At 38.7% G+C, this 26602-nt stretch overlaps 4 protein-coding genes across 4 annotated transcripts; 2 read left to right on the top strand and 2 right to left on the bottom strand.

Annotated features, from left to right (window-relative positions):
* Positions 1 to 358: 358 nt before the first annotated feature.
* On the bottom strand, positions 359 to 1339 carry LOC311285313 (olfactory receptor 10G4-like; the record flags this gene model as incomplete). The annotated part of the gene is made up of 1 exon (XM_084400912.1): positions 359 to 1339. The coding sequence occupies one exon, from the start codon at positions 1337 to 1339 to the stop codon at positions 359 to 361; it is 981 nt and encodes a 326-aa protein (XP_084257038.1).
* Positions 1340 to 4863: 3524 nt separating this feature from the next.
* LOC311285314 (olfactory receptor 7A40-like) lies at positions 4864 to 5823 on the top strand (the record flags this gene model as incomplete). The annotated part of the gene is made up of 1 exon (XM_084400913.1): positions 4864 to 5823. The coding sequence occupies one exon, from the start codon at positions 4864 to 4866 to the stop codon at positions 5821 to 5823; it is 960 nt and encodes a 319-aa protein (XP_084257039.1).
* Positions 5824 to 12511: 6688 nt separating this feature from the next.
* LOC311284783 (olfactory receptor 51E2-like) lies at positions 12512 to 13510 on the bottom strand (the record flags this gene model as incomplete). Its single annotated transcript, XM_084399995.1, has 1 exon — positions 12512 to 13510. The coding sequence occupies one exon, from the start codon at positions 13508 to 13510 to the stop codon at positions 12512 to 12514; it is 999 nt and encodes a 332-aa protein (XP_084256121.1).
* Positions 13511 to 14635: 1125 nt separating this feature from the next.
* LOC311284784 (olfactory receptor 5K16-like) lies at positions 14636 to 24126 on the top strand (the record flags this gene model as incomplete). The annotated part of the gene is made up of 2 exons (XM_084399996.1): positions 14636 to 14640; positions 23484 to 24126. The coding sequence occupies 2 exons, from the start codon at positions 14636 to 14638 to the stop codon at positions 24124 to 24126; spliced, it is 648 nt and encodes a 215-aa protein (XP_084256122.1).
* Between the last annotated feature and the right edge of the window lie 2476 nt (positions 24127 to 26602).

Genomic DNA, 26602 nt, shown 5'->3' on the forward strand with positions numbered 1-26602 from the left:
ATTATTTTGTTTATTATGATTATTGTTATTATTAATGCTTCACATACATAGTATTATTCATGCTTCACATACAAAGATGGGATATACAATGTATCTATAAACAGTTTTGTTTAACAACTCTTTGTCAATGCATAGAAAGTCTTTCTATTTAACATTTCATTTTAAATTTCTGCCAATACTGTCATTTAAAAAATAATCAGAGCTCCAAATATTTTCCGTATTTTTCATTTACTCTGTTTAAAAACAAACAATTCAACATCAGCATGTCTATGCTTTGGCTTATCTAACACGAGTAACAGCAAAAGCATCACAAAACACATTATCAAAACAACCAATAGCAACATCATTACAATCAGAATTAAGATGATATAGCTATTGATATTGACTTTAAATGATTTGGTACTATTTTTTTGTGCAAAAATATATCTGCTAATCGTTTCCTGATCTCCTTAGTCCTGGTGCAATAAACAGTGGGATTTATTAAGGCAGGAACAAGAGAGGATACAATCAAAATTCCGTTTCGCTCTGTTAAATTTAGCACAACTCCTATTCGAGTTAGTAAAATAGAGACTAGCTTTGGTGCAAAAAAACTGATCAGAACAATGAGGTGACTCAAACAAGTGTTAATCATTTGCTTTCTGCTTGAGTTGTTGGACAGTTTGGTCACACTATATGCTAACACAGCATAACTGCATATTATAAAGGGAAATTGTCCACACATTGGCCACAGACCTAACATTGCAGGCAAGAAAAAATATGGTTCAGGATTGACACAAGCAGCTCTGACCATGGATGGTTGATCACAGAACACATATCTGATAACAGGCTGACAGTATGGGAGATTGTCTACCACAGAAGTCAAAACACCCGCTATAGTGATAGTAATGAGCCAAGTCAGAAAAATGATCAGAAACGTTCGTGAATTTGTTACAATGTTGTGATACCTTAAAGGAAGTCTAATTGCAAGAAGTCGGTCAATTGCCATTAACATCAGAGCCATGCATACTGTGAAATCACCAAGATGATAGATAAACATCCTTGAGATACAAGAGTAGTATGACACAGTTTTAATCTCAGCCAGCAGCACTGAGATCATGGTTGTGCTGCAGGTAGAGGTGTACATTATGTCAATGACAGCTAGATTACAGATTAATATGTACATTGGTTTGTGTAAACGTCTGTCAGTCAAGATGATACACAGATTGATGCCATTCCCAAGCAATATGAGCATGTAGGCTATTAAGATGAGGAATCCGAGGAGCTTTTGATTCTGCAGGTGATCAAATCCAGTGATTATGAAGCTGTCTACATTATTCACAGAGTAGTTTTCATTTGCCATTTTAAGTCACCCAATTCCTATAACATACAGACACAAATATTTTAAAATACAGTTTGTATAGATGAAAAAATTAAATCAATTAGATCGTCAATGTACTCATAAATGCACATAAAAAAAGCTCCTGTGAAGGAAAATGGCAGGAAGATGCAGACAGCGTCTGTATCGGCAAGGTGATGAAAACTCTGAATGTTGAAGTACAGTTTTAACAAAAATATAAAAAGAGTTTCATGCATTCTTGAAAAGAAAAAAGAAGCTATTATGTAAAATTATTTTTTGCCCTTTACTTCTTTAGGTCCTTAATTAAAAAACAAAACAAAACAAAAAACAATTAGAGTACATTAAAATGCCATATGATAAACCATCTGAGATGTTCCTCTCATCCAGATAAATAAATGATAGAAATGCTGCCTTTTATATTATATTGTGAGACAGATACGTCATGGTTTCCTAGCACCCGTGATCAAGCTAGTAATCAACAACATAGACATTTACCACATATAGTTTGTGAAAAAAAAAAAAAAAAAACACACATTTAAGGAAAATTCCTCAACAATATCATAATGCATTAACCTATGATTTTAAAGTGCACATTTATTCAGAAATTGTAAGTATTATAATGAGGCATGATTGACCGTTTCTCACACAGGTAAACAGGAGACATATCTTTAGAGTCCTTTACATTTTAAGTTGAACCATTTTCTTAGGAAAGTGATAGTTTTCATAAATGTCAGAGGGGGAAGTTGTCACTTGTTTTATATGTTGTAATTTTATAGAATTTATTAATTATGATATTTTATATATTTTTATTGAGGCAAATCATCACGTTTATGTTATAGTTTTATATAATTTATTAGTTAATTTCGTTGGCCATAACAATGGCTTGATATATTTGTGTTTCAAACATAAACTATTTTAATTAAGCTAATAAAAAAGGTTCCATGTGAAAACTTACCCCATAAAGTGTGACAATCATTTATAGTTGATGCGTTATAATGGAGGCACTCAATAATTTTAGTTACAGAAACATGGATTACGTTAACATTAATTTAGTTGGTAACTAAAAGTGGGGCATCTAATAGGAAATTAATGTTTCAAGTGTAATCCATGTTGCTGTAACATTTTTTTTTTTTTAGTGCATCCATTATAATGCACCAACATTAAATGATGTGGGGTACTTTGCAGCTTGTGGACATAAGAATTAAGACTGAGAATTAACTTTGTTTTCTGGTATTTTTTCTGTTAAATTCCATGTGACCTCTGCCCCCCTCTGTGTTTGTTTTCTTGTGGGTGCACTGCAAGAAACGCTCCACTTGTTTTTTTCACTGTTGCTTCACACTAATGAGCTTTGAGACACTATAATGAAATCTCTTAGGTTCCATATGAACCTCTCCACAGATTTACCTGAGCAAACACAGTGCCATTAGTAGAATTATTAACACGTTTCTCCCCTAGTTAGATGATGCAACACTTGTTGATTACTCCACATCCTCAACACACACATTTGAGGGCAGACTTTGCAGTGGGTAAAAAAAAAGAAAAGTAATTAACTTACATTGATGTATGACCGAAATTTAAATGACCTCAACACAAACAAAATATTATGAATAAACCAGCGGTTAGCTAATAAATTCTGTCATCAGCTGACAAATATACACAATTTGACTTTTGGCTGCATAACTTATGACATATAGCTAGCCACAGACCAGTATATCATTTACTATACTTTACTAAAAATGTACTATTTAAAAAGTTTTGATCACTTCTTCACTTTCTCACAAACAACATGTACTGTAGCTGTAATTTCCATACTTTTTAAAGGGCAAGGGGCGCCTTTCACATTGTCCAGGTTGTAGATAGTAAAAGATCTCTACAGAGGCTAGAGTTTCCAAAACGAAGTCTCTTTTATTTGGAATAAACAGTTAGAGTGAAAGGTCAAAGCGTACTCTTGAAATTAAAAAAACTGCAAATACGCATTGCCTTTTTGTCTAAATTAGAAGCAGAAGCACAACAGTTTCTCCTCTCTATGGATTAGTAGCTGTATTTGGCGTAGATGATTATGCTATATCAAAGCCATGATTGGTCAACTGACAAGTCCGAAGAGGCCTGGCATTCATATCACAATCAGTGGCATATATACCCTCCTGGGACCCAAGAATAGACTTTTGTCCACTGTAGTGGACATTATATTTTAGTGAATTTCTCTGACATCATACATGTCACATGACACAACCTGGGTGTCCTGTAAAGAGCACATTCAGGACTTTTCAGAGATACCAAATGTTTGGAGGTTTCACCATGAAAACAACTTCTCCTTGGTCTTTAAAAATGTCTGACATTAATTTAGTGATCAAATGTAGCCTTCTTATGGAAGTATGATAATATATTGTAATTATAATTTAAATTGGACTACTTTTCAAATTGTATTTCATAAAACAACATCTCAGGAAAATGTTAAGGGGTTTCAAATAAAAAAATGACTTTCTGTTACAGAACAGGGCATTGATTTCATACGTGTCCACTGTAGAGGACACCAGGACTTAAATCATGTTTATCAGGCATTTTGTGAGACACAACAAGTGAATATGGAAATAAATTATACATCAATATTCCTATGAAATATTAGATATTATTATTAAAATGTTGCCAATTATTACTCCAATTATTACACTTCTTTTTTCATTAAATGTTGCTCCAAGAACACATTGAGGTGCAAATTAGATACAGTTTATATATACATTGCATTGAATGGGAATATTAATTTATGGACATTTTACCCACATATTGCATAAAGTAAAATGGTGTATCGATTCATTCCGTTATTTCTTTCATAACATAGTTGAGAATCATCTTTATACAAATTTTGGTTGAAAAAATCCTGAAACCCCCAAATTTATTGGTGATTGAAAAAAAATCCCATTGGGTTTGCCTATACATATAATTTCATGTCATTTTATTTTTTAAACAACTTAGTCCTGGCGTCCACTACAGAGGACATAGCATAACGTATGAATAAAATATTATTTTTCAAAAATGTTTTTTTACCATTTGTTTATTGTGCTCTAAACAGTGTGATGACATGGAAAAAAACTAAATTCAAAAACCTTTTTTTTTCTGGGTCCCAGGAGGATATTGTAGTTAAGTATGTAACAGCTCTGAGTCTTTTGACAGTATATAAGCAACTTTCCAGGGCCCTACTGAGCTGCTCTGTACCTTTCTGTGGATATATCATACATAGTAGCACTGTAGCTTTCTCTTTAAATCTTGCATATTTTATAACAAATGTGAATCGGATGTACCAATGTAAGATTCAGATTTTAAATGTGCATGCATGTTTTTAGAATGTAGAATGTCTTATATGCTTGTCTGGCCTTTTTGGTTGGGATCCAATTTAAAGTCTTAATTAAAATGTAGATTTTTTTTTTTTTTAAATATATTATAATTGCATTATATGAAAATCAATTTTAACCCAATTTGTGTTTCTCTACCCAGACAGCATGAAGGCAGAATCAGTGAGTGAAATCAACATGAATCAAGATTTCACTGAAAATGAAAATATTTCCATTCCGTCTTATTTCTATATCAGTGGTTTTTCTGGTATACTTTACATGAGATACTACTATATATTTCTGTTTTTTGTCTACATCATTACTGTGCTTGGAAACTCTTTCCTCATGTTTGTTATCATTACAGACAGAAATCTTCACACTCCTAAATATATCGCTGTCTTTAATTTATCACTGACCGACATTTGTGAAAGTACCGCTGTAATCTCTCAGCAACTGGACACATTTTTGTTTGGGAATCAGTTGATTCCGTATGGATTGTGTTTGTGCAATATGTTCTCTGTTTTTTTATTTTTCGCAATGCAGTCACTAACTCTAACTATTTTGTCTTTTGACAGATTAGTAGCCATTTGTTTACCACTGAGATATCATATGATTGTGAGCCATAGATCAATGCTTGTTATAATTGGTGCTTCATGGAAACTTGCACTGTTGCTAGCAATCATTGGAGCAATTTTCATGAGCAGACTTTCTTTCTGCAAAGTTATTGTCACTGTTAACAGTTTCTACTGTGATCATGGGCCAATATATCGCTCTGCCTGTAACAATAATTTCCCAAGTACTGTGATTGCCAATTTGTTTCCGGCAATAATCATTGGGTTCCCAGTATTTTTTATTATCTTTTCATATACATGCATAGCTGCGACGTTGTTCAGAATCACAACCCCACAAGACCGTCAAAGAGCCACAAAGACATGTACTGCTCATTTAATATTAGTGGCTATATTCTATGTACCTATCACATTTACATATGCATTTTGGTCCTTTATAAACACTAACACAAGGATCATTAATCTTTCTCTGACCTCTGTGCTTCCTCCAATGCTTAACCCTATAATCTACACATTCATGACAGAGGAGTTCATGGTGTCTGTGAAAAGACTTCTTAAAAGAAGATTCATTTTCCCATCTCGGAAATAAACCAATTTTTTTCCCCATTTTAATAATATTAATAGTTGTGGTTTTTTATTGGGTTTTTTCCCCAATGTAGATTTCTTCGTGATGTTTACAATAATTGTTAAAAATGTTTTTTAGTTTTTTTTTAGAATGCATTTCAACAATTAATTATCAGGAATCACAATGTCAGCTTCTTCTGCACATATAACCTTTGTCCATCCTATTTACTGTATATGGATTGGTATTCCAATAATACTAATCATCATCTCATATTTTTGCATTGCTGTGTCTCTGCTTAACATTGATTTAATTGACTTAAAGAGCTTTTAATGGAAATCCTGATTAGAAATTCTACAAAATCGCTTCATGTTGTATGTCACCTCAACAATGTAAATATGCAATTAACGTTTTTAAATTGTTACACATCTGGTGAATATACTTTGCCCCCTGACTTCAGATCCTTATCCTCCTGATCCTGTTTCCCTCTCTGCCCTTCCATTGGTTTGCTGTTTGTCCTTAACTGTCTTATGTAATAAAATATAACTTAATAGTGTACATATATTAACTTAAAGCTGCAGTCGGCAAGTCTGGCAGATTGGGTCGACTTAGCCAAAATTTTGAATGTTTACAACTCTCATTCCCCTCTACCCCACTACCAACGAGCACCCTCTCATCGAGTTCGTGCTCGTCAGTGCGTGTGCACCATGTTTTCTGTGAACGCGTCCGTCTCTTCAGCATCGATTAACACCATGGACTCGGAGGTAGACTGCCCTGGCTAATCTACCCATAGATAGCAATAACTGAGGAATTGGAAGCTTGCTAGTAGATTTTCTCTACGCCATCACGCTTCATACAATCCAACACACCTGCGAACTTCAGGCGTGTACATGTGATATTGTAACATGCGCGACTCAGCGCGAGGGTTGAGTGGGATCTGTGGTGTGTGCACGACCTGTGATTGACAGTCAGATCTCACACCCCCCTGCGCTGATTGGACCCGATGATCCGGGAGCGGTGGATTTTTGCAAAACAAATAACACGCTCCAGGTGGAGTTAGAAGCTCTGTTTTTTTTCTAAAACCACCTAATTTATGTTGTTCTGTCGGATTATAGTGTCGATTTAACTGAATATGATCATAAAAATGTTGCCGACGGCAGCTTTAATTGTACGCAATAGGGTGATACATTTTTAAACAGGCATTACAAACGGCTACTACTTGGAGACCAAGAGGTTAGGAATCAGTAAAGAGAATAGGAATCAGTAAAGAGATAGGCTCTGTCCCAAATGGAATCCTAAGCCTTCACGGTCTTTTGTGGCATAATGCCGCTTTGACTGTCGTGTAGAAGTCTGCTGAGGGTTCTGCTGAGCCCGCCTCAGTGCGGGTTTGGCAAAAGTGCACATCAAGGGCACATTTCGACCGCAAAGTAGGCACTCGCGAGCACTCTTCTGACACCTAAAATGACCAATGAGACACCCTATGGTCTTGTGGTCTTAACGTACATGGCACACGCGTTGACCACAAGTCCGCAAGTGCACATTATGCCATTTGGGACAGGGCCAAATAAGCCACATTTACACTGCAGGTCTTGATGCACAATTCTGATTTGTTGACTATATCTGATTTTTTCGACCAGCTTACATCTTCTTTTAAAAGTTACCCATAGCCGATATCTGCACTTACACTATTTTACTTAGTGGTACTTAGGGAAACAGCTGTACCACAATGGAAAATGGTAAAAAAAAGTAGTTTTTCTTTTAAAAAATATGTTTTTCTTTTCTATTTAAATGCACATTTCTTTTCGAAATTGATATATATATAGTAGATCTATATAATTTTATCCCTATCATTTCCAATCATTTGGCTAACTCATCCTCACTCTCATCACATGGAAGAGCTAATTCTGCATTCTTCCTATTGCCCTTTCCATTAAATATTGCTGTATTCATTTTCTGAAATGAAGAAATCAATTAGTTATTTATACATAAATACAACTATACTACACTAAACACTTCAAATAAATAAATAACTGCAATCATATTATTGATGCAACTATCCATAAAAAAATCGCAATTGGGTAAATAAATTACTGCAATTCCACTGTGGTAAAGCGTTGCCATATGGAAACATACCTGTTCCTCTTCGGCCGGTCAGGTTGACGCCACGTCGAGACCGACGAATAGGAATCTCGCTAGAGAGGTCAATCTACTTCGAGTGAAACTAAAACAAGCCAATATACATTGGCGTGCAATTATTTGCATCAGCTGTGCAGCCTCGCAGTGCAGGTATATAATGAGCAGATGGTGTGATTGCACTTCAGCTTTTTGCTTCGGAGCCAAGCAGTTCGATGCTCTCTACTGAACAGAGTGACTTCTACAAGCCTTTTGGACCTCTCCACCTTCGGTGCGGGCGTGACAGCACAGCAGCGCGAGCGGTCTTCTCTCTTTTCTCTCTTCTCTCTTTTCTCTCTTCTCTCTCTTTTTTTGTTTTTGTCAAATTGAGCAAAAAACAAAAAGCTGTTATCACAGCTGGTAAGGTGTGCCTGAGACCACTCAACGGGCATTTTCACGGCTGGTAAGACCAGCAAAAGAGAGACAGCGCACAGACAGGTGCACATTCCTGTCTGTATTCGCGGTGACCGTTCCCCTGCGTGCTTCAGCACCGGCGAGAGCAGTCCCTAAGAGCTTACACAGATAGAACGCGTCTTTTTAATGATGACTTTCTATCTGTGTGTTTCTGGATGCGGTCGTTACCTAGGATCACGGGATGGTCACAATCGCTGCCTCGTGTGTCTGGGCATTGAACACGCTGAGGCAGCTTTTGTGGATGAGTCATGTACCCATTGTGGGAAGATAATAATCTCCCTCAGAGGGTTGCTTCGGGCATGACATGGAAGACCTGAGGGAACCAACCCCCTAGGAGCCCTCACCCTTCTCACGCTCCGCAGCCAGTTAAGCCACCATTTGAGAACGCCGGACCATCCTCGAGGTGTGTACCGGTTGTCTCCTTTGATGCTCCCTGCGAAGACTAGATGTTGATCACTGCATCGGAGGGTGGGTCAGACTTCTCCGCGGACGACGACTCGGCTCTGTTACCTCCTTCAGGTGTGTCAGCGGTGCCCGAGACAGACCCGGAGATGATGGCCATGCTTTCCCGGGCCACCAACAGGGTCGGGCTCGTGTGGAACCCTCCACCATGTCACGAACCCTCGAGGTTGGATGATTGGTATCTCGGGGTGGCGCGCGTTGGTTCTCAGCAACCCACCCCAGTACCTTTCTTCCCGGAAGTGCATGAGGACCTTACGGGGACATGGACGGCACCTTTTACTGCCAGAAACCGTTCCAGTGGTTCCTCCTCCCTCACCACCCTTGATGGCGGGGCAGCTAAGGGATACATATCCCGCAAGTGGAGTGGGCTGTTGCTATGCAGCTGTGCCCTAACCCCATTTGGCGCAGAGAACCGTTTCTTCCTTCCAGGGACTGTAAGAACTTGTCGGATTTAACCGGCAAGGCTTACAAGGCCTGTGGGGAAGCTGCCTCTGCCGTTCACTGCAGGTCCATCAGGCCAGGCAGTTCAGCTGATTTGGAGAGAGTTCGGGAAGGCTCAGGTAGACCTGTTTGACCTCAGAGACCTCCCACTACCAGCTGTTTTACTCCCTGTCCGAGGGAACACTGGCACAGACGCACTGGCACACAGCTGGCCCCGGGGCCTCCGCAAATATGCATTTCCCCCAGTGAGCCTACTTGCACAGACCCATTGCAAAGTCAGAGAGGTCGAGAAGCAGGTCCTTCGGGTGGCTCCCTATTGGCCCACCCAGACTTGGCTCCCAGAACTCATGCTCCTCATGACAGTCCCTCCCTGGCCCATTCCTCTGAGGAAGGATCTTCTGACTCAGAGATGGGGCACCCTATGGCACCCACGTCTGGACCTTTGGAAACTCCATGTCTGATCTCTGGACAGGACGCGGAGGTTCTAGGTGACTTACCCCCAGAGGTACTTACACCATCACTTCTGCGCGAACACCATCTACGAGACGTGTATACGCCTTGAAGTGGAACCTGTTCGTCGAATGGTGATGCTAAAACAAGTGACTGTATACTATTATACTGTATACTATCCAATACTCTCATCCCCCTCTCCTATCGCCAGCGGGCATCGGTGTGTGGTTCAAGTAAAGGCTGTGGGTTATGACTTGGATCTGCGCATTTTGGATCAGGCCCTTCACAAGCTCCCGTTCAAAATGTTGATGCAGAGACACATTTTCGAATGCATTCAACCCCAAGATTGGTTTGCAGTGATTGACCTAAAGGACGTATACTTTCATGTCTCGATTCTCCCTCGACACAGGCCATTCCTACTCTTTGCGTTCGATGGTTGAGCATATCAGTACAAAGTCCTCCCCTTCGGGCTGTCCCTGTTGCTTCACGTCTGTACGAAGGTCGTGGAGGCGGCCCTTGTTCCCATGAGAGAACACAGTGTTTGCATTCTTAACTATCTCGACGACTGGCTCATACTGGCCCCCTTGCGAGAGCAGTTGTGCAAACACAGGGACATGGTGCTCAGGCACCTCAGCCATCTGGGGCTTCGGGTCAATGGGAAAAGAGCAAAATCTCCCCCGTGCAGAGGATCTCTTGTCCTGGTATGAAGTTCGACATGGTCAACCTAACAGCACGTCTCACGAACGAACATGCTGTTTCAGAAGCTCCTGGGGCATATGGCATCCGCAGTAACGGCGCTCTGATTGCTTCAAATGAGGCCTGCTTCAGCACTGGCTTCACGGCCGAGTTCCGAGATGGGCAAGGCAACGCAGCACGCACCGGGTGACAATCACCCCGGCCTGTCGCCAAACCTTCAGCCGTTGTCAGACCTTGTGTTTCTACGGGCAGGAGTCCCTCTAAAACAAGTGTACAGGCATGTTGTTGTCTCAACAGATGCCTCTACACAGGCTGGGGCTCCATGTGCAACGGGCATGCAGCATCGGGCTCCTGGACAGGACTTCAACTGCCTTGAGTTGCTGGAAGTATGGCTTGTTCTGCGCCACTTCAAATCACTGTTACAAGGCAAGAACCTTACCGTACATCAACCATAAGGGTGGTCTACACTCCCATTGCAAGTCGCAACTCGTTTGCCATCTCCTCCTTTGGAGTCAGAATCATCTGAGATTGCTTTGTGCTGTTCACATCCCATGTGAGCTCAATCGTGCAGCCGACGAGCTCTCACGACAGCCCACTCTCCCGGGAGAATGGCGACTCTACCCCGAGACGGTCCAGCTGATCTAGAAGCGCTTCGGTGAAGGCGGAGGGGTCAGACGCTAGGTCTAGCAGAGTATGCCCAGAAGGTCAGCCCCAGTACTAGGCTGCCCATATGTTGTGTTCCCTACGGCGATGCCGATGTGTTTGCACCAGCTCTCCAATTCACTGTCATCATGTTGACAGATGAGGTAATTAAAATTACAGTTATGATAGTTTGATAATAAAGTATATTTGAGACAATAGACTATAGCTATGTGAAACTATAGTTTATATGAAACCCTGTTCTTTGCATGACACATTGACATTACACTACAGAATAGCTTTTTCTGCATTATATAAGCATTCATTTCATGTGTCATTGAACGGAAGGGAGGTTCTCAGTATAGCGCGCATAAACGCACACGACACATCCTTTTGATTTTCCCTGCAAAAACGTCCCGAGTCCTTCACACAAAAATCAGTCTATGGGCCTTCATACCTAGATACCCTAATAAGTCGGGAAAGGTCTAGTTTTTTTAAAGTTTCATTACAAGCTGTTCACACATTGGCTATAAAAAAAGAGTGATTAATAAATGAAAATTCATACAAATAGCCACTTTAAGGAGCTACTCTAATGACGAGGCAAAACTCACAGTGAATTACATTACATTACATTACATTACATTACATTACATTATATTATGGTGCTACCTCCCTGAAATGAGTTTTTGCAGAGTGGAATGTCTGTGTATGCCATTGTGTTGTTTACTGTGTGGGTTTGTAGATGCAGAACGGGCTGCTATTTGGCATTATACTGTGGACTGTGTGATGGTTTTGTAATTGCTTGTAGTTATTTACTGTATTACTTTTGATAAATAAACAAGGCCTAATATAGTGATTTTTGTTAATTGAAGAACATGCCTACATTGTGTATTCAAGACTGTTCATTCAAGCAATAATTTCAGGAGGTTGAAGATATCTGTTCATAAGCAAAACAAACATTATGCAGAATATTTTTTTAAACATTTGTTAAATTGAAAGCAAATGTTTTCATTTGACTTATTGTTAAAACCACTTAAAACCACAAAAAAAAAATAAAATAAAATAAAATAAAATATATACAGTATATATATATATATATATATATATATATATAGGACTGAACTTATTTTTACAGTGTAATGAATAAAAAAAGCAATCACAAAGCAAATTTAGGTTTCAGCCCAGAGGTTTTAAATATATTTGGCCTGCTTATGACACAATTTCTGTTACTTACAACATCTACAATCAGAATCAATCAACTCTGTTAAATTAGATATTTATTAAATGATTAAAGCTGATGAAACTAATCAAATATTTCTAGTCAACGTACAAGTACATCTTTCTTTCAGGCAGGTAATGAAAGTCAACTAACACCAATATTGTGGAAGGCAAAATGCACCTCGTTTCTTCTTCACACACGGATCAGATCCTGTAAGTATATTTAATTTATCCTGCTGCATTTCATTTCCCTTTTTCTAGTAATGTTCACCTTGCTTCGTTTGTACAGTTCTTTTATGGATTGCATGACCTCCTCTGTCTTTAGAGTGTATATGATGGGATTCAGCATAGGTGGTATCGCCTGTGTCAGGGAATTGTTAATTATTTGAACATTTGGATGCAAAGGTGTTGTTACAGCTGCAATATTATTGCTCATAACAGGGAGATAAAACATTGCCACCAATATGAGATGTGAAGTGCAGGTTTTTATGGCTTTGATCCGTTCAGCACCATGAGCAATCTTAAGCAAAGCCAGAGAAATGCAGAAATATGAGATGACGATCAGTATCAGCGGTGTGCAAATCAAGAGACCATAGGAAATTTTACCCATCAAAATATTTATCGTAATATCATTACAAGCTAGTCTGCAGATTGGGGAATAGTCACAAAAATAACTATTAAGTACATTAGACCTACAAAAGGAGATTCTATTCACTAAACCTACAAGTACAGAAAAAACTGTTACAGACACTGTCCACATTACACCTATGATCAGAAACATGGCTGTTTTGGTTACAATAGCATGATACCGTAGAGGAAAACAAATAGCAATCAGTCTGTCATAAGCCAAAGCAAGTAGTGTCAAAGACTGCAGATTCATGAAATGATACACAAAAAACGTATTTGTTAAGCACGCTTCATATGAAATCTCCTGGTGGTCAAATAAAAACATTTCTATGATATTTGGAATCAAAGCCGAGCTTCCACACAGATCAGAAAGGGCCAGATGGAAAACAGCAATGTATTTGGCTGTGTGAAGTCTGCGGGCCAAATAAATGATACACATGATAAATGAATTCCCTAAAACAGTCACAACATACACCAAAGACAAGAACACATAGTAGTATTTTGCATGTGGAATATTAGAAAAGTCACTAATGAAAAATGTTGCAGGACGAACAAAGGTCTCATTTGCAGAGGAGTTTGACTGAATGGAGCTCATGACAGCTGTTGTCTGGCTTTTTGTGACCTGTAATGAAGAACTGTTATAAAAATGCACACTATAACAGATTATTCAAATAATGCTTTAATTCCCAGTCATAGTACATTAATAAATAAACAGTCTTAAATGTTCTTTGACAATAATATTATAACAATACAATTGTTTAGTCTCTGCAGTACATCTATTTAAAAAAAATAAACAGACGAAGCACATGGTTCATACTCTACCTTCTCCAAAGCTGCCAGAATCTCATTATTATACCACTAATCCGGCATATTTATAGTAGATCATTCTCTTGCGCTTGGGACTTTCATGGATCATCACTTATCTCAATGGACTTGAAGATGAGTGGGCAGGAGTAAATCTTCTTAGAAAGTTATTTCTACATAGGCTATACATTGATATAAACCCATAACCACAGAAACCCATTTCAATGAATTAGTTTGTGTATTGCACTGTAAATTACAGTCTATACTGTACTGTCGAACAGTAATTTCACTCCCTTAAACCATTTAAGTTCAAAAACTAATATTTATAAAAGACTGACTTAAACTACATTTATTCTGTGATAAAGAACGGTTTTAAAAATGCACTTCACAACAGAGAATATAAAATTATCTAAAAGAGAATATAAAATAGAACGATATTCTTTGGTTTTACTCATTGTGATGGATGATTAAAGTGTAAATTGCAGGTTACATTTTTCACGAAAATAATGCAATGTGCTTATTAAACATAAAGATAAGAACCGCCCACCATTGTTTTGTATGTTTTTTTATACCAAAATGTGTCCTGTATCTGAGGGATTACAGCGTATACTCTCAAAAATGTGTGTCAGTGATTAATTAAAGACAGCTAAATATTTAGGAGTGTGAAGATTTCGGTCCATAATGATAACAAACATGTGGTAGGAGTTTATACATGCTGACAGCACTGTACAAAAGACTTTCAGTCTTCCTTCAGTCCATCAGTTTTACAACAAATGTCAGGCATCACTGGACTTGTCAGCTGACCAATCACAGCACAGATCTGGAGAAACTTTTATACTGTCAGTCATTTGCTGCTCCATAATGACTATAGGATTAAATCTTCTAAGATTCTTAAAAATTTTTAATTTAAGAGAACATGAGGTGATGTTGGTCACTTGTTGATGATATATTCATCATTTCACGAGTTCACATGTTAATGAAATCTGATGTAATATTATAATGTGTATTTGGCTTGCTGTCCGGGGGGAGGGCTCCGAGCTCGGAATTCGGCCCGACCCCAGAGTACTCCCCCCTATGAATGTATAGATCATAGGTATCTATGAGCAGACCCAGCCGAGTGTGAGGTGATAGGGTGGTGGCGGGATGCTGAGAAATTTGTCATGAGACAGGAGGTAAGGGAAGGCTTTATTTATACTGGCTTCTTCTTGTGCTGATTGGATGATTACCTGAACATGCTCCTCCCGAACTTTGTTACATAAAACTTCATTTAGTGGCCTGATCCACTGATAGCACCTATAGTCAAATCTCTGAATATATTAGCTTTTAATTTCACATGATTAATCATAGTATCATTATGCAGAAAATGTTTGCTACTGTATCATTTAGACACACAGACATGATTTATAATACAGCATGCTTGTTATGGCCAGACGAGCCAAGAGAAAATGTGATCTGGTGATGTTGGCTAACTGACATAATCATCATGTAGTGGTCCGATTCACTGAGCTCATCTAGAGTCTATCACTTAATATATTAGTTCTTAATTTTACATTATTGTGTATTGTAGCTCTAGTACTACCACATGAGATCCTGCAATGTTGTGATGTTTTGAAAGAATGTTTAACTCATTATGCAGTTTTGACCTAGAATAAGTGTATAAATCTTAACAATGCTGACAGTCAACAAATAATTCAGATAAACAGATGAGTCTCAAAAAAAGCTTTTTGTTGATTGTCACCATTGTTGAGATTCACACAAGTCTAAATGTAGTAGCTCTAAACATTTTCTACATAATGATGTTATAAAATCTTTCACAATATCTGATTGTCAGAACACTCATGAAACAATATCACAGGGCTACTATAATTAATAATGTGAAATTAACAGGTATATTTGACTCTGGATTTTATGAATCAGGCATGATAATTGTTATCAACAAGTGGCCAACATCACCCAGTTTTCGAAAACACTAATCACCATAATGGGGATTTAAAACGTAACTCTATTTTTCAATAAGGCATCAACATCTAAACCTCTGTTTATTCTCAATAAGAACTTTTGTACATATATGAAATAAATAAAGTCAAACTGGTTAGTAACAAGTGAAGCTGGTAATGCTGTTTTTGGAGTAATCATCCTCTGCTGAGATCTAGAGATATCTGTTAGTGTTTGATGTTCTGTTATGTTGGGATTTAATGGGTTTTATGAGGTTATGAGGTTACCACATTAAAGTAGAGCTTGTGCTTTAGTCGAGGATGGGCCAAAAAACATTGATGTTGTGCTGCATGTTGCTTTGTGTAAAATATACTAACTGTGTAGTAGCCAATACAGTGATGTCTATGGTTATGTTAGTTCATGCACGTGTTATTTAAAGCTAATGGTTAAATACATTAGATTTACATTTTACAGTGAAGGTGTTTGATCGTAATATTTCAGGAAAAGACCAGTGTAAAATAACAGTGTTTTTCTGTAAAACATTCAATGAAAATATCTGTGAAAGTATTTGTGACCCTGCCTGTGAAAACCCAGCCAGTTTTTTTTTTTTAACAGAATTATCCTATGTGCCATATGTCCCATTTTCAGTCATATATGATACATTTATGGGAACAATTTTTAAGTTTTGTAAAACAAGTTTTTATTTATTAGATTTAGCAAGTATTTATTATGATGTACATGTCCAAAAAGCATGAAACATTGAAACGTATGGGGGGTACATCACTATGATCATATGCTGTCTTAACTGCTGCTTTCTCACTGCTGTCATTTTTGTGGTGTTTGTTTTGTTATTGAGAGGAAAGAATGCAGCACATATTTAAAATTTTAAATATTGCACTCAGTGTGGACTGTGTCAGGATGTTTGTTAATAGTAGCTGCAGGTCATAATGGTACACAATTCTACAACAGAAACTAACCCTACCCCATACCCTAAAAGGCAGCTTTCACAAGAAATTTAGGCACTCCCACAACTCCGACCTGCAGATACAGTTTTTTTTGCCTTTTTTGCCTTTAACAGACAGACAGCTTAAAAAATGGGATATAACCAAATTGGCACCAACATGAGATGTGCCACACGAGTCCTGAAAAGTGAAGCCAAAGCATCTTGATCGCCCCCAGGTGATTGGATGCAGTATAGGTCATAAACCTGCCCTCTTCATTTAATGTAATGGATGTGAGACAAACTAAACAATCAAATTACACTTCAGATAATTTTTTTCCAAAGATGGTTTCTGTCATTTTATGCAGTTGTAATCACGCTGATGTTAGTTCAAGTGTTCCTTCTTTAAATAAGTTTGATTTTAGTTTTTTGATGCTATAAAAACGGGTGTGTGACACCATGATTGACACTACTAGAATGAAGTAGTCACTGAGGCGCCAACTGTTTATTTAAAAAAAATCATCACATCACATTATCAATCGCATCACAATAAATGTATTGTCATCACTCACTTCAGTAAACAACTGGCTACCAAATTAGCACCTCATCGGCCATGGGACTGTGCTATCGACCTGCTACCTGGAGCCACCTTACCTAAGGGTAGGGTATATCCCTTGTCCATCCCTGAGCAGAAGGCCATGGACGAGTATATCGAGGAAGCTCGTCATGGACACCCTCAGCATATAGCCGGTGAGTCCCATGAAACTAGTGCTCCTCGACAGGTAGAGAAACAAGCCGATCGACTTACAAATCGATGGCACAAACAGGGAGCGAGACCCAAAGGCACTCAAGACATCAGATTATCACGAGCTTCACATATTGCCGCAGTAGCATCCTCTACCCCAGATACAGCTCTGACAAGGATTGCAAACACTGGTCTCCTATACATCTTGAGAACAGATTTGAAGTACTAATGAATGTAAATGAGGAATCCCCAAACGTGATGAATGTGATCGAACACAGACTGAATTAGCCTGTAGCTAACACTGATGCTAACTGGCGCTCAAGGTCGAGCAGACAGCGGCACTCAGCTCAGAGCGCAGCTGAGCTCAGGACTCTGATAGTGGGTGACTCCATAATCAGAAACATTAGCAGCAGGGATACAACTACGTGCTGCCTTCCACAAGCAACAACTTCTGATATAAACAGGGAACTTCAGAACATTCTGTTGAAACGTAAGACTGCAAATCGACTCATCATTCATGTGGGGAAGAATGATATTCATAAAGAGCAGTCAGAACTCTTTAAGAAGGATTTCAATGAACTTTTTGAAACACTTAAAAGACTGAAAGTTCAAACATTCATCAGTGGACCACTCCCAGCAAGAGGAACAAACAGGTTTTCACGGTTGCTTGGGCTTAATACATGGCTGCAAAAAACCTGCAATATAAAAGGAGTAAACTTCATTGACAATTTCAATCTTTTCTGGAGTCAGAGACAACTATTTCATCGGGATGGCCACCACCCAAACAAACTTGGTTCAAGAGTGCTAAAGGACAATATCTACTTCTCCCTCAATCATCCTTCTGCATTGTGTGCCAATCCACTCAATCTGAACGGCACACACACACCTGGACACAGTATGAATGACCACAGGACTTCGCTTCAGCAAAATGGACATGCGGTTGACATATCACACAAGGACAATGATAACACCACTCCGCCACAACAACCTTTGCTCACGGACACAATCTCAGCTGAGCCCTGCCCACAGAGCTCACCACAGACAGACATATCAGAACTGCTCCAAGTTTCAGCACCCAAGGACGACTTCCTGGAAAACAGCCAGGGAAGCCAGGACAGCATATTACAGCCTCCGATAACATCTGAGCAACAGCCCCTCTCACCAGACACGTTATCCCTCTCTCCAGCATCTCCACTTCTGTGCTTCTCACAGAAAATGGAAGAACTGGTGTATGCTTGAACCAAACTATCCCACTCTTTTGCTGCAAGCCCCCAGATATCAATAAAAAAACGGCAGGCACTGCAACCACCAAAGCCTGCGGGCCCAGCTCGCCCTCCCCCTTCTTCTGTGAGAGCTCTTCGGCCTCTGCCACAACGCCAGGGCCCACACCCTCCTCCATCTGCTCGAGGTGAACCAAAAACAACTGATACCAGCTCTCAGTGATATGTTTTGGGCCCCTCCTATGATAACAGTAACTTTCTCAAATGTTTACAGAACAAGCGGGAACCCAGTGTGCCTGTATCTTTCTCTATTGCTGTTCTATTACAAGATAGAAAGTCTAAGGCCTTAAATAACCGTACAGCAAACCCAACTAATCTGGTGCCTATTACACGTCAAACTAAGATTGCTGTGGGGACAAAAAGTGTGTCTAGTATGAGTGCGTGTAAGACTGTTAAGTTAGCACTTTTAACATTCACTCACTTAAAAATAAATCACTTCTAGTCAACGACTTAATAACCACAAACAACCTGGATTTTATGCTTCTAAATGAAACCTGGCTAGAAGACAGCTGCAGTGCAACAGTCCTCAATGAAGCAGCCCCTCCTAACTTTACTTTCATGAGTGTCTGCAGAGCTGTTAAGAGAGGTGGGGGTCTAGCTGCTCTTTTTAAAGACATCTATCAATGTAAGCAAATATCATTTGGGAATTACCCGTCTTTCGAATATCTGGGTATTGTGTTAAAAGGTGCTCCACGCATTTTACTTATCATTATTTACAGGCCTCCAAAATACTCTCCATCCTTTGCTGAGGACTTTACAAAACTGTTATCAACACTTTCCTCAGAGTTTGACTGTTTTGCCATTGCTGGAGATTTTAACATTCATATAGATAATGCAGAAACCAATATGGCAAAATAAATTAAAACTGTTTTAAAAACTTTTGATCTGACTCAGCATGTACATGGACCCACACACAATCGTGGACACACTCTAGATTTACTTATCAGTAAGGATCTTAACATTTCATCGATTGTTATTAAGGATGTAGCACTGTCTGATCATTTCTGTATTTTCTTTGATATATTGATCTCTCCTGCCATTGAAGCTAGATCTGTGTCTGTCAAGAAGAGATGCTTAACCCTCTGGGGTCCTTCGTTTAACAGTCACACTCAGGACCTTCGGGTCCCCTTTTTTTTTTTTACTTGTTTTTTATAATATTTTTTCTTTTCTTTTTTGGTGTTTTGAGATAATTTTATGATTTTAATTAATATTTATGCAATAATTATGACCCATTTTTTCCCATTGAATATAATAGACATTTTTTATATATGTATTTTTTTATTTTATTTTTATTAAAAAAAATGTGTGTGTGTGTGTTTTTTTTTTGTACTCTTGATGTTTTAGAGATTCACCCCTTCACTGTTGAGTCCTTTTTTTCTGCATCCTGGCTGATTTGTAGATTGTATGCACAAAAAAATTCTGTGTTTTCATATTTTTGACAATTTCCCATTCATTTCCTATGGGGGTCATTTTTGACCAAAGAACAGAAGTGTGACGTGCTTGGATCATGACCCCAATATTTTTTGTGTGTTCACATACCTAATACCATAAAAGTCACCAAGTTTCGTAACATTCCGATGAAGCTGTGATTTTTAAAAATTCAAAACAGATTTTTGTAATCTGAATTTATTAGTGTGTATGTGTATAAAAGTGTGTTTGTGTGTGTGTGTGTGTGTGTGTGTGTGTGTGTGGATGTGTCTGTTTTGCACTCTTGATGTTTTATAGATTAACCCCTTCACTGTTGTGTGCTTTTTTTCTGGATCGTGGCTGATTTGTAGATTGTACGCACAAAAAAACTCTGCATTTTCACATTTTTGCCAATTTCCCATTCATTTCCTATGGTGGGTCCATTTGGACCCGAAGGTCCTGAGTGTGACAATTTTTTTTACAACCACTTAGACTATTCAAATCCTGTCCCCAATTTTTTTGGGTGTTCATATACCAAGTACCAACAAAGTCACCAAATTTCGGACCATTCTGATGAAGCTATGATTTTTTACATTTTTTTATTTAAACGCTTCGGGTCCATTTGGACCCGAAGGACCCCAGAGGGTATGAGAACACTAGTGTACTATGTATGAAGGCTATATCTTTAACACCAAGCATATCTGCTGACTCTGTTGATTTTCTCCTTGATTCTTTTAACTCAAAAGTTAAAAGTGTAATTGATGATATTGCTCCTGTGAAAGTCAGGAAGAAGAGTGGCAGACAAAGCACCTTGGAGAAACTCAACAGCAGTGCAAAATATGAAAAGACAATGCAGAAAAGCAGAGCGCATGTGGCGGAAGACAAAACTTGTAGTCCATTATAACATCTACAAAGACAGCAGCATCCATGCTTTTAATATGGAACTAGGCAAAGCTAGACAGACTTTCTTCTCAAATATTATAAACTGCAATTTAAACAACACACGCACTCTTTTTGCTACTGTAGAGAGACTGACAAACCCCCCAAGCCAGATTCCCAGTGAAATGCTCTCAGACAGCAAGTGCAGTGAGTTTGTTTCTTTCTTCTCTGAGAAAATCAATAATATCAGAAAGGTGATCAGCAAATCCTTGAGTTGCGCTGGGGTCAGACGGATCAGACCACCTGAGAAAGTAGTCACTATGTCTGATTTCAAAGAAATTGATGGCAAAATTTTGGAAGAAACCGTACAGCACCTTAAAACATCAACCTGCGCTCTTGACACACTTCCCACATCTTTTTTCAAAAGTGTGTTAAACAGTTTAGAAGCAGATCTTCTATAAGGGGTAAATGCTTTCATAGGCAAGATCATTGAAAAAGTTGTCTTCAATCAGCTGAACAAATTCTTGAGCTCGAATGGATCCTTTGACAATTTTCAATCTGGTTTCCGACCGCACCACAGCACAGAGACAGTGCTCATAAAGATAATAAACGATATTCGCTTAAATACTGATTCAGGCAAATTATCAGTGCTGGTACTACTCGACCTCAGTGCTACATTTGACACCGTCGATCACAACATACTTCTTGACAGGCTGGAAAACTGGGTGGGGCTTTCTGGGATAGTCCTAAAATGGTTCAGGTCATACTTAGATGGGAGAGGTGATTATGTGAGTATAGGAGACCATAAGTCTGAGTGGACATCCATGACATGCGGAGTCCCTTAAGGCTCGATTCTTGCACCACTCCTGTTCAACCTGTATATGCTCCCAATGAGCCAAATAATGAGAAAAAAACAAATTGCTTACCACAGCTATGCAGACGACACACAGCTCTACTTAGCCCTATCGCCTAACGATTACAGCCCCATTGACTCCCTGTGCAAATGCATTGATGAAATCAACAGTTGGATGTGCCAAAACTTTCTTCACTTAAACAAAGACAAAACTGAAGTCATTGCGTTTGGAAACAAAGATGAAGTTCTCAAGGTGAACGCATACCTTCACTCTAGGGGTCAAACAACTAAACATCAAGTCAGGAATCTTGGTGTGACACTAGAGTCAGACCTTAGTTTCATTAGTCATGTCAAAGCAATAACTAAATCAGCATACTTTCATCTGAAAAATATTGCAAGAATTAGATGCTTTGTTTCCAGACAAGACTTAGAGAAACTTGTGCATGCTTTCATCACCAGCAGGGTGGATTATTGTAATGGACTCCTCACTGGCCTTCCCAAAAAGACCATAAGACAGTTGCAGCTCATACAGAACGCTGCCGCCAGGATTCTGAGCAGAACCAGAAAATATGAACATATCACACCAGTCCTCATGCCCCCAAACCCCCCTAGAAGAACCGAGGTCCACCCACCACAGTTTTACCAAAAATCCTGTGAGAAACACTGGTATTGCTATGCCATTGCAGCTTATAGCTTGTTTTAGGATTCATCACTCTGGAGTATAGTTCAACTGTATTAATAAATGTCGAATTTTTACTTATTTCATCTGTTAACTCTCACTCGTTCCTATACTCACTCATTACATGGCATTAGTGGTTTTAAGGAATAGGAGTTGTATGCATATATTTAAGGGCGTGCAAAGATGGGTGGTGTTTATGATCATATAGTGGGCCAGTCTGGGCCAAAATGCCAGGGCCGATTTTTTGTCCCAGTCCAGCCCTGGTTGGCAGCCCTGTAATGAGATGTTCTGCAGTAAACTGTACTAACAGATTCTGCGGGAGCGGGAGTGGAACTTGATATCCCAGCCCCACTTCGCACTCACTTCTGAGCAGACTCGAGACTCAAGATGACAAAGACATAACAACAACATATTGAGACACTGGCAGCTTCACTTACTACAATTAAAGAGAGTGAAGGTGCGTCGTCAATCTTTTTTTACAGTCTATGACACACAAACACAGATACACACACACACACACACACACACACACACACACACACACACACACACACACACACACACACACACACACACACACACACACACACACACACACACACACACACACACACACTCTCTCTTACATCTATCTTTATGAGGAAATTCATTGACACAATGCAATCTCTAGCCACTTACCCTAACCTTACCCAACACAACTAAGTGCCTAACCCGAACCCTTACCCTAAACCTACCCTTAACCTAATTATAACCTTATCCCTAAAACTAAGTCTTGACCCTCAAACAGGCCTTTAAAGGGGTCTCAGAAAGTGAGGACCGGCCAAAATGTCCTCACTTGACTCTCTTTGTCCTCACGCAATGGTCTAAAACTCAAACTGGTCCTCACAAAGATAGTTGTACAAGTACACACACACACACACACACATTATTTGATACTTGGAAAATAAAATAATAGGTGTTTTAATATAGACGGTGGCACAGTTCACATGCTTGCATTGATTTTCTTCTCAAGTCTACAGGGAGAAGCGTTGCTCCATCAACTAAAGGTTGGCTAAAGACAGACTGGTTGCTATTTGTTTTCCGCTGCGGTATCATGCTATTATTACTAAAACAGCCATGTTTCTGATCATAGGTGTTATTTGGATTTTTTCTGTGACATATTTTTCTGTACTTGTAGGTTCTGTGAACAGACTCTCTTTTTGTAGATCTAATGTGATCGATAGTCATTTTTGTGATCAAGGCCTTGTCTATAAATTAGCTTGTAATGATAATTCTATAAACATTATGATGGGAAAAATTAGCTTTGGTCTCCTAATGTGCACACCATTGATACTGATAATTATTTCATATTTCTGCATTGCTCTGGCTTTGCTTAAGATTGCTCATGGTGCTGAAAGGATCAAAGCCATGAAAACCTGCACCTCACATTTCATATTGGTGGCAATAACTTATATCCCACTTATAAGCAATAAAATTGCAGCTGTAACAGCACCTATCCATCCGAACACCCGGTTAATTAACAATTCCCTGATGCAGACAATACCACCTATGCTGAATCCCATCATATACACTCTAAAGACAGAGGAGGTCATGCAATCCATAAAAGAACTGTACAAACGAAGTAAGGTGAACACCACAAAAAGAACAAAGTGTACTAGGGGAAATTCAAAACAAAAATTACAGGTTTAAACCTAATCAGATGATCATTTAACAAATATTTTATTTCACAGAGTTGATTGATTTTGTATGTTCGATGTTGTAACAGAAGCTGTGTAAACTGTTAACAGGCCAAATATGTTTAAAACCTCAGGGTTGAAACCTAGCTGAGCTGCTTTCTGATTGCTTCCTTTGTTTGAAAACTACATAGGCCTATATACAATTTCAGTAAAGATTCTAAATAATAATGCCTTGAAAATAGTATCCACATTTTCATCCATTGATTTAAGCTTAAAAATAAGTCAAATGAAAGAACAATTTTTCATTATATTTGCTATATTAAAGATTATTTAGAAATTCTTCTGCATCATGTTTATTATCCTGATGAACAAACATATTCACACTCCAGAATATATTGATGTCTTGAATGAATCATTAGCTGGCATTTGTTTGAGCTATGATGACTGTGACCCACAAACAGTTTCTGAATTAAATATCCAGGGATGGACTCTAAACCCACATAAACAACATAATGACATACCAGATGGCAAGACACTATTTTAGGACTGCAACAACAATTTGATAATAAAAAATCTTGATTTATCTGGTCTTTGAGCTATGCATGAAGAAAGTCTGAATAACGTTAGTTTACAGCAGTTACAGTTTCTATGGTGTAAGACTTGGTTTTCCTGCTAAGACAAAAGCTGAAATTAAACCCCCTGCATTAAAACAATAAAACTCACTAATCTGGAGAGAAGAATCTCAAAGAAAAATGATGGGACATCACCAAACTTCTTTCCTTGTATATCTATGCATCCTCCCTCTACCGACTCCCTCTCCTTTCCCCCTGATTCAAGTCACTGAAAATTCACTAAGAATGTCTATATACCACATATGGTGTATCTTGTGAATCTGTTGTTTTTTCCCTTTCATGTTTGGTATCACATTAAATGTCTTAGTGTGATTGGTAAAATGGTCTGAATTTCACAGCAGTCATTTGTTTTATGAAAAAGATGGAAAACTTAGAATTCTGTTCTCCTGTAGTGGGTGGTGTGTCTCTTCAAGATATTTGATTATAGGTGAAACTAGAAACTAGGTGTAACCCTCTGGGGTACATGAATAGGTCCAACACAATTCCCAAATTATTTGTGTAGTAAATATTTACAACTCTTTTGTTCTGGTCTGGGTATTTAAGGGAAACTGACAGAATAGTCTTTGGGAAATTCTGTAGTCAAAAGAACCCCATGCAGTGCTGTGTCATTGTCTTAAAAACACTCACAACATCACTATGTGTCCCATTGTCAGGTATGCATTTCTTACTCTTAAATTCATTTATGTGTTTATTAATTTTGTATTGGCTTATTGTTTACTTAAATAATTGGCATAATACATTTTTACCTGACAAATAAAATTATATATTTGGTTTATTTTGTATTATTCTGAAATCATTATTTCTAGTAGATTAAAGTGGAGTCTGGTGTTACCGCAAATCTGTGCTCAGACTAGATCATACCAAAGGCCCAATGAATGGAGCATGGGGCACATAATCTGGGACCTTCCAATTTCTGACTATAACTGACTATAAGCAAGTTCCATGACTAAGCAAGTTCCAGTTTCGTGACTATAATTTTTTTTACATCTTTTGTTGTGATCTAGCAGGGAGCGGCCTACTTAAAGGTAAATAGTTCACTTTGCATCCTCTGACTAAGATCTGAACTGACGAGTTTGTGTCCGTGAGCTCACGATTCGGCCGATGTGCAGTCTCTATGTGACATCAGGTCCCTAATGAACAAATAATTGAAAGTATGGGGATACCCAGAATAATCAAATATCTAACTTAATGCATAATCAATTAGTTCCTAATTAGAAACACAATCTAAATGTAATAATAATTAGAAATTGGAGTCAGATTAAGCCCTGAGCTAAAATAAATTTAAACTAAATTCTAGAAATTAAATGAACTTCACCGGAGCGCTGAAAAGGCATACACACATTATACCCTTGCCCACACCGTTAGATTCTGTCATTGGGCCGACGGGTGGTTCCTTACAAATAGTAAAACACATTTGGAAAATCGTGGATATCACAGCGTGAGACAAAGAAGTTGTCAAAACAGGAGAGAATAACATTGCCTGTTAGGTGCATGTGCTGTTTTATGTGTTTAAATTGTGTTTCCCTTTCGAGGTAGGTCTCTCGACATTGCGTCATAGCTGATGCTTTGGGGAAACGGCTTTTCTCAGAAAATGCTGAAGCCTGATTGAATCACATTATTGCAACTGCGTGGAGCAGGTCCAACCACAATATAGCTCAGCATCAAGCGCAATTGCCTCAGATCTTTCGCCTTCACTCGACTATGGTGTTCGAGAAGCCACCTATCGATCGCCGTTGAGGTACACTCTTCAGAGGAAGGTAAGGTCCGCTCACATGCTCTTTCCTTCTGCCGCCGAGTTGCGGAGGCTAAAGCCGCGGCAGCTTAAGTTAATGTAGGAAGCTTGGGTGATGGGACTGC

The sequence above is a fragment of the Rutilus rutilus genome (genome assembly GCF_951802725.1).
Source record: "Rutilus rutilus genome assembly, chromosome: 25".
Classification (NCBI taxonomy): domain Eukaryota; kingdom Metazoa; phylum Chordata; class Actinopteri; order Cypriniformes; family Leuciscidae; genus Rutilus; species Rutilus rutilus.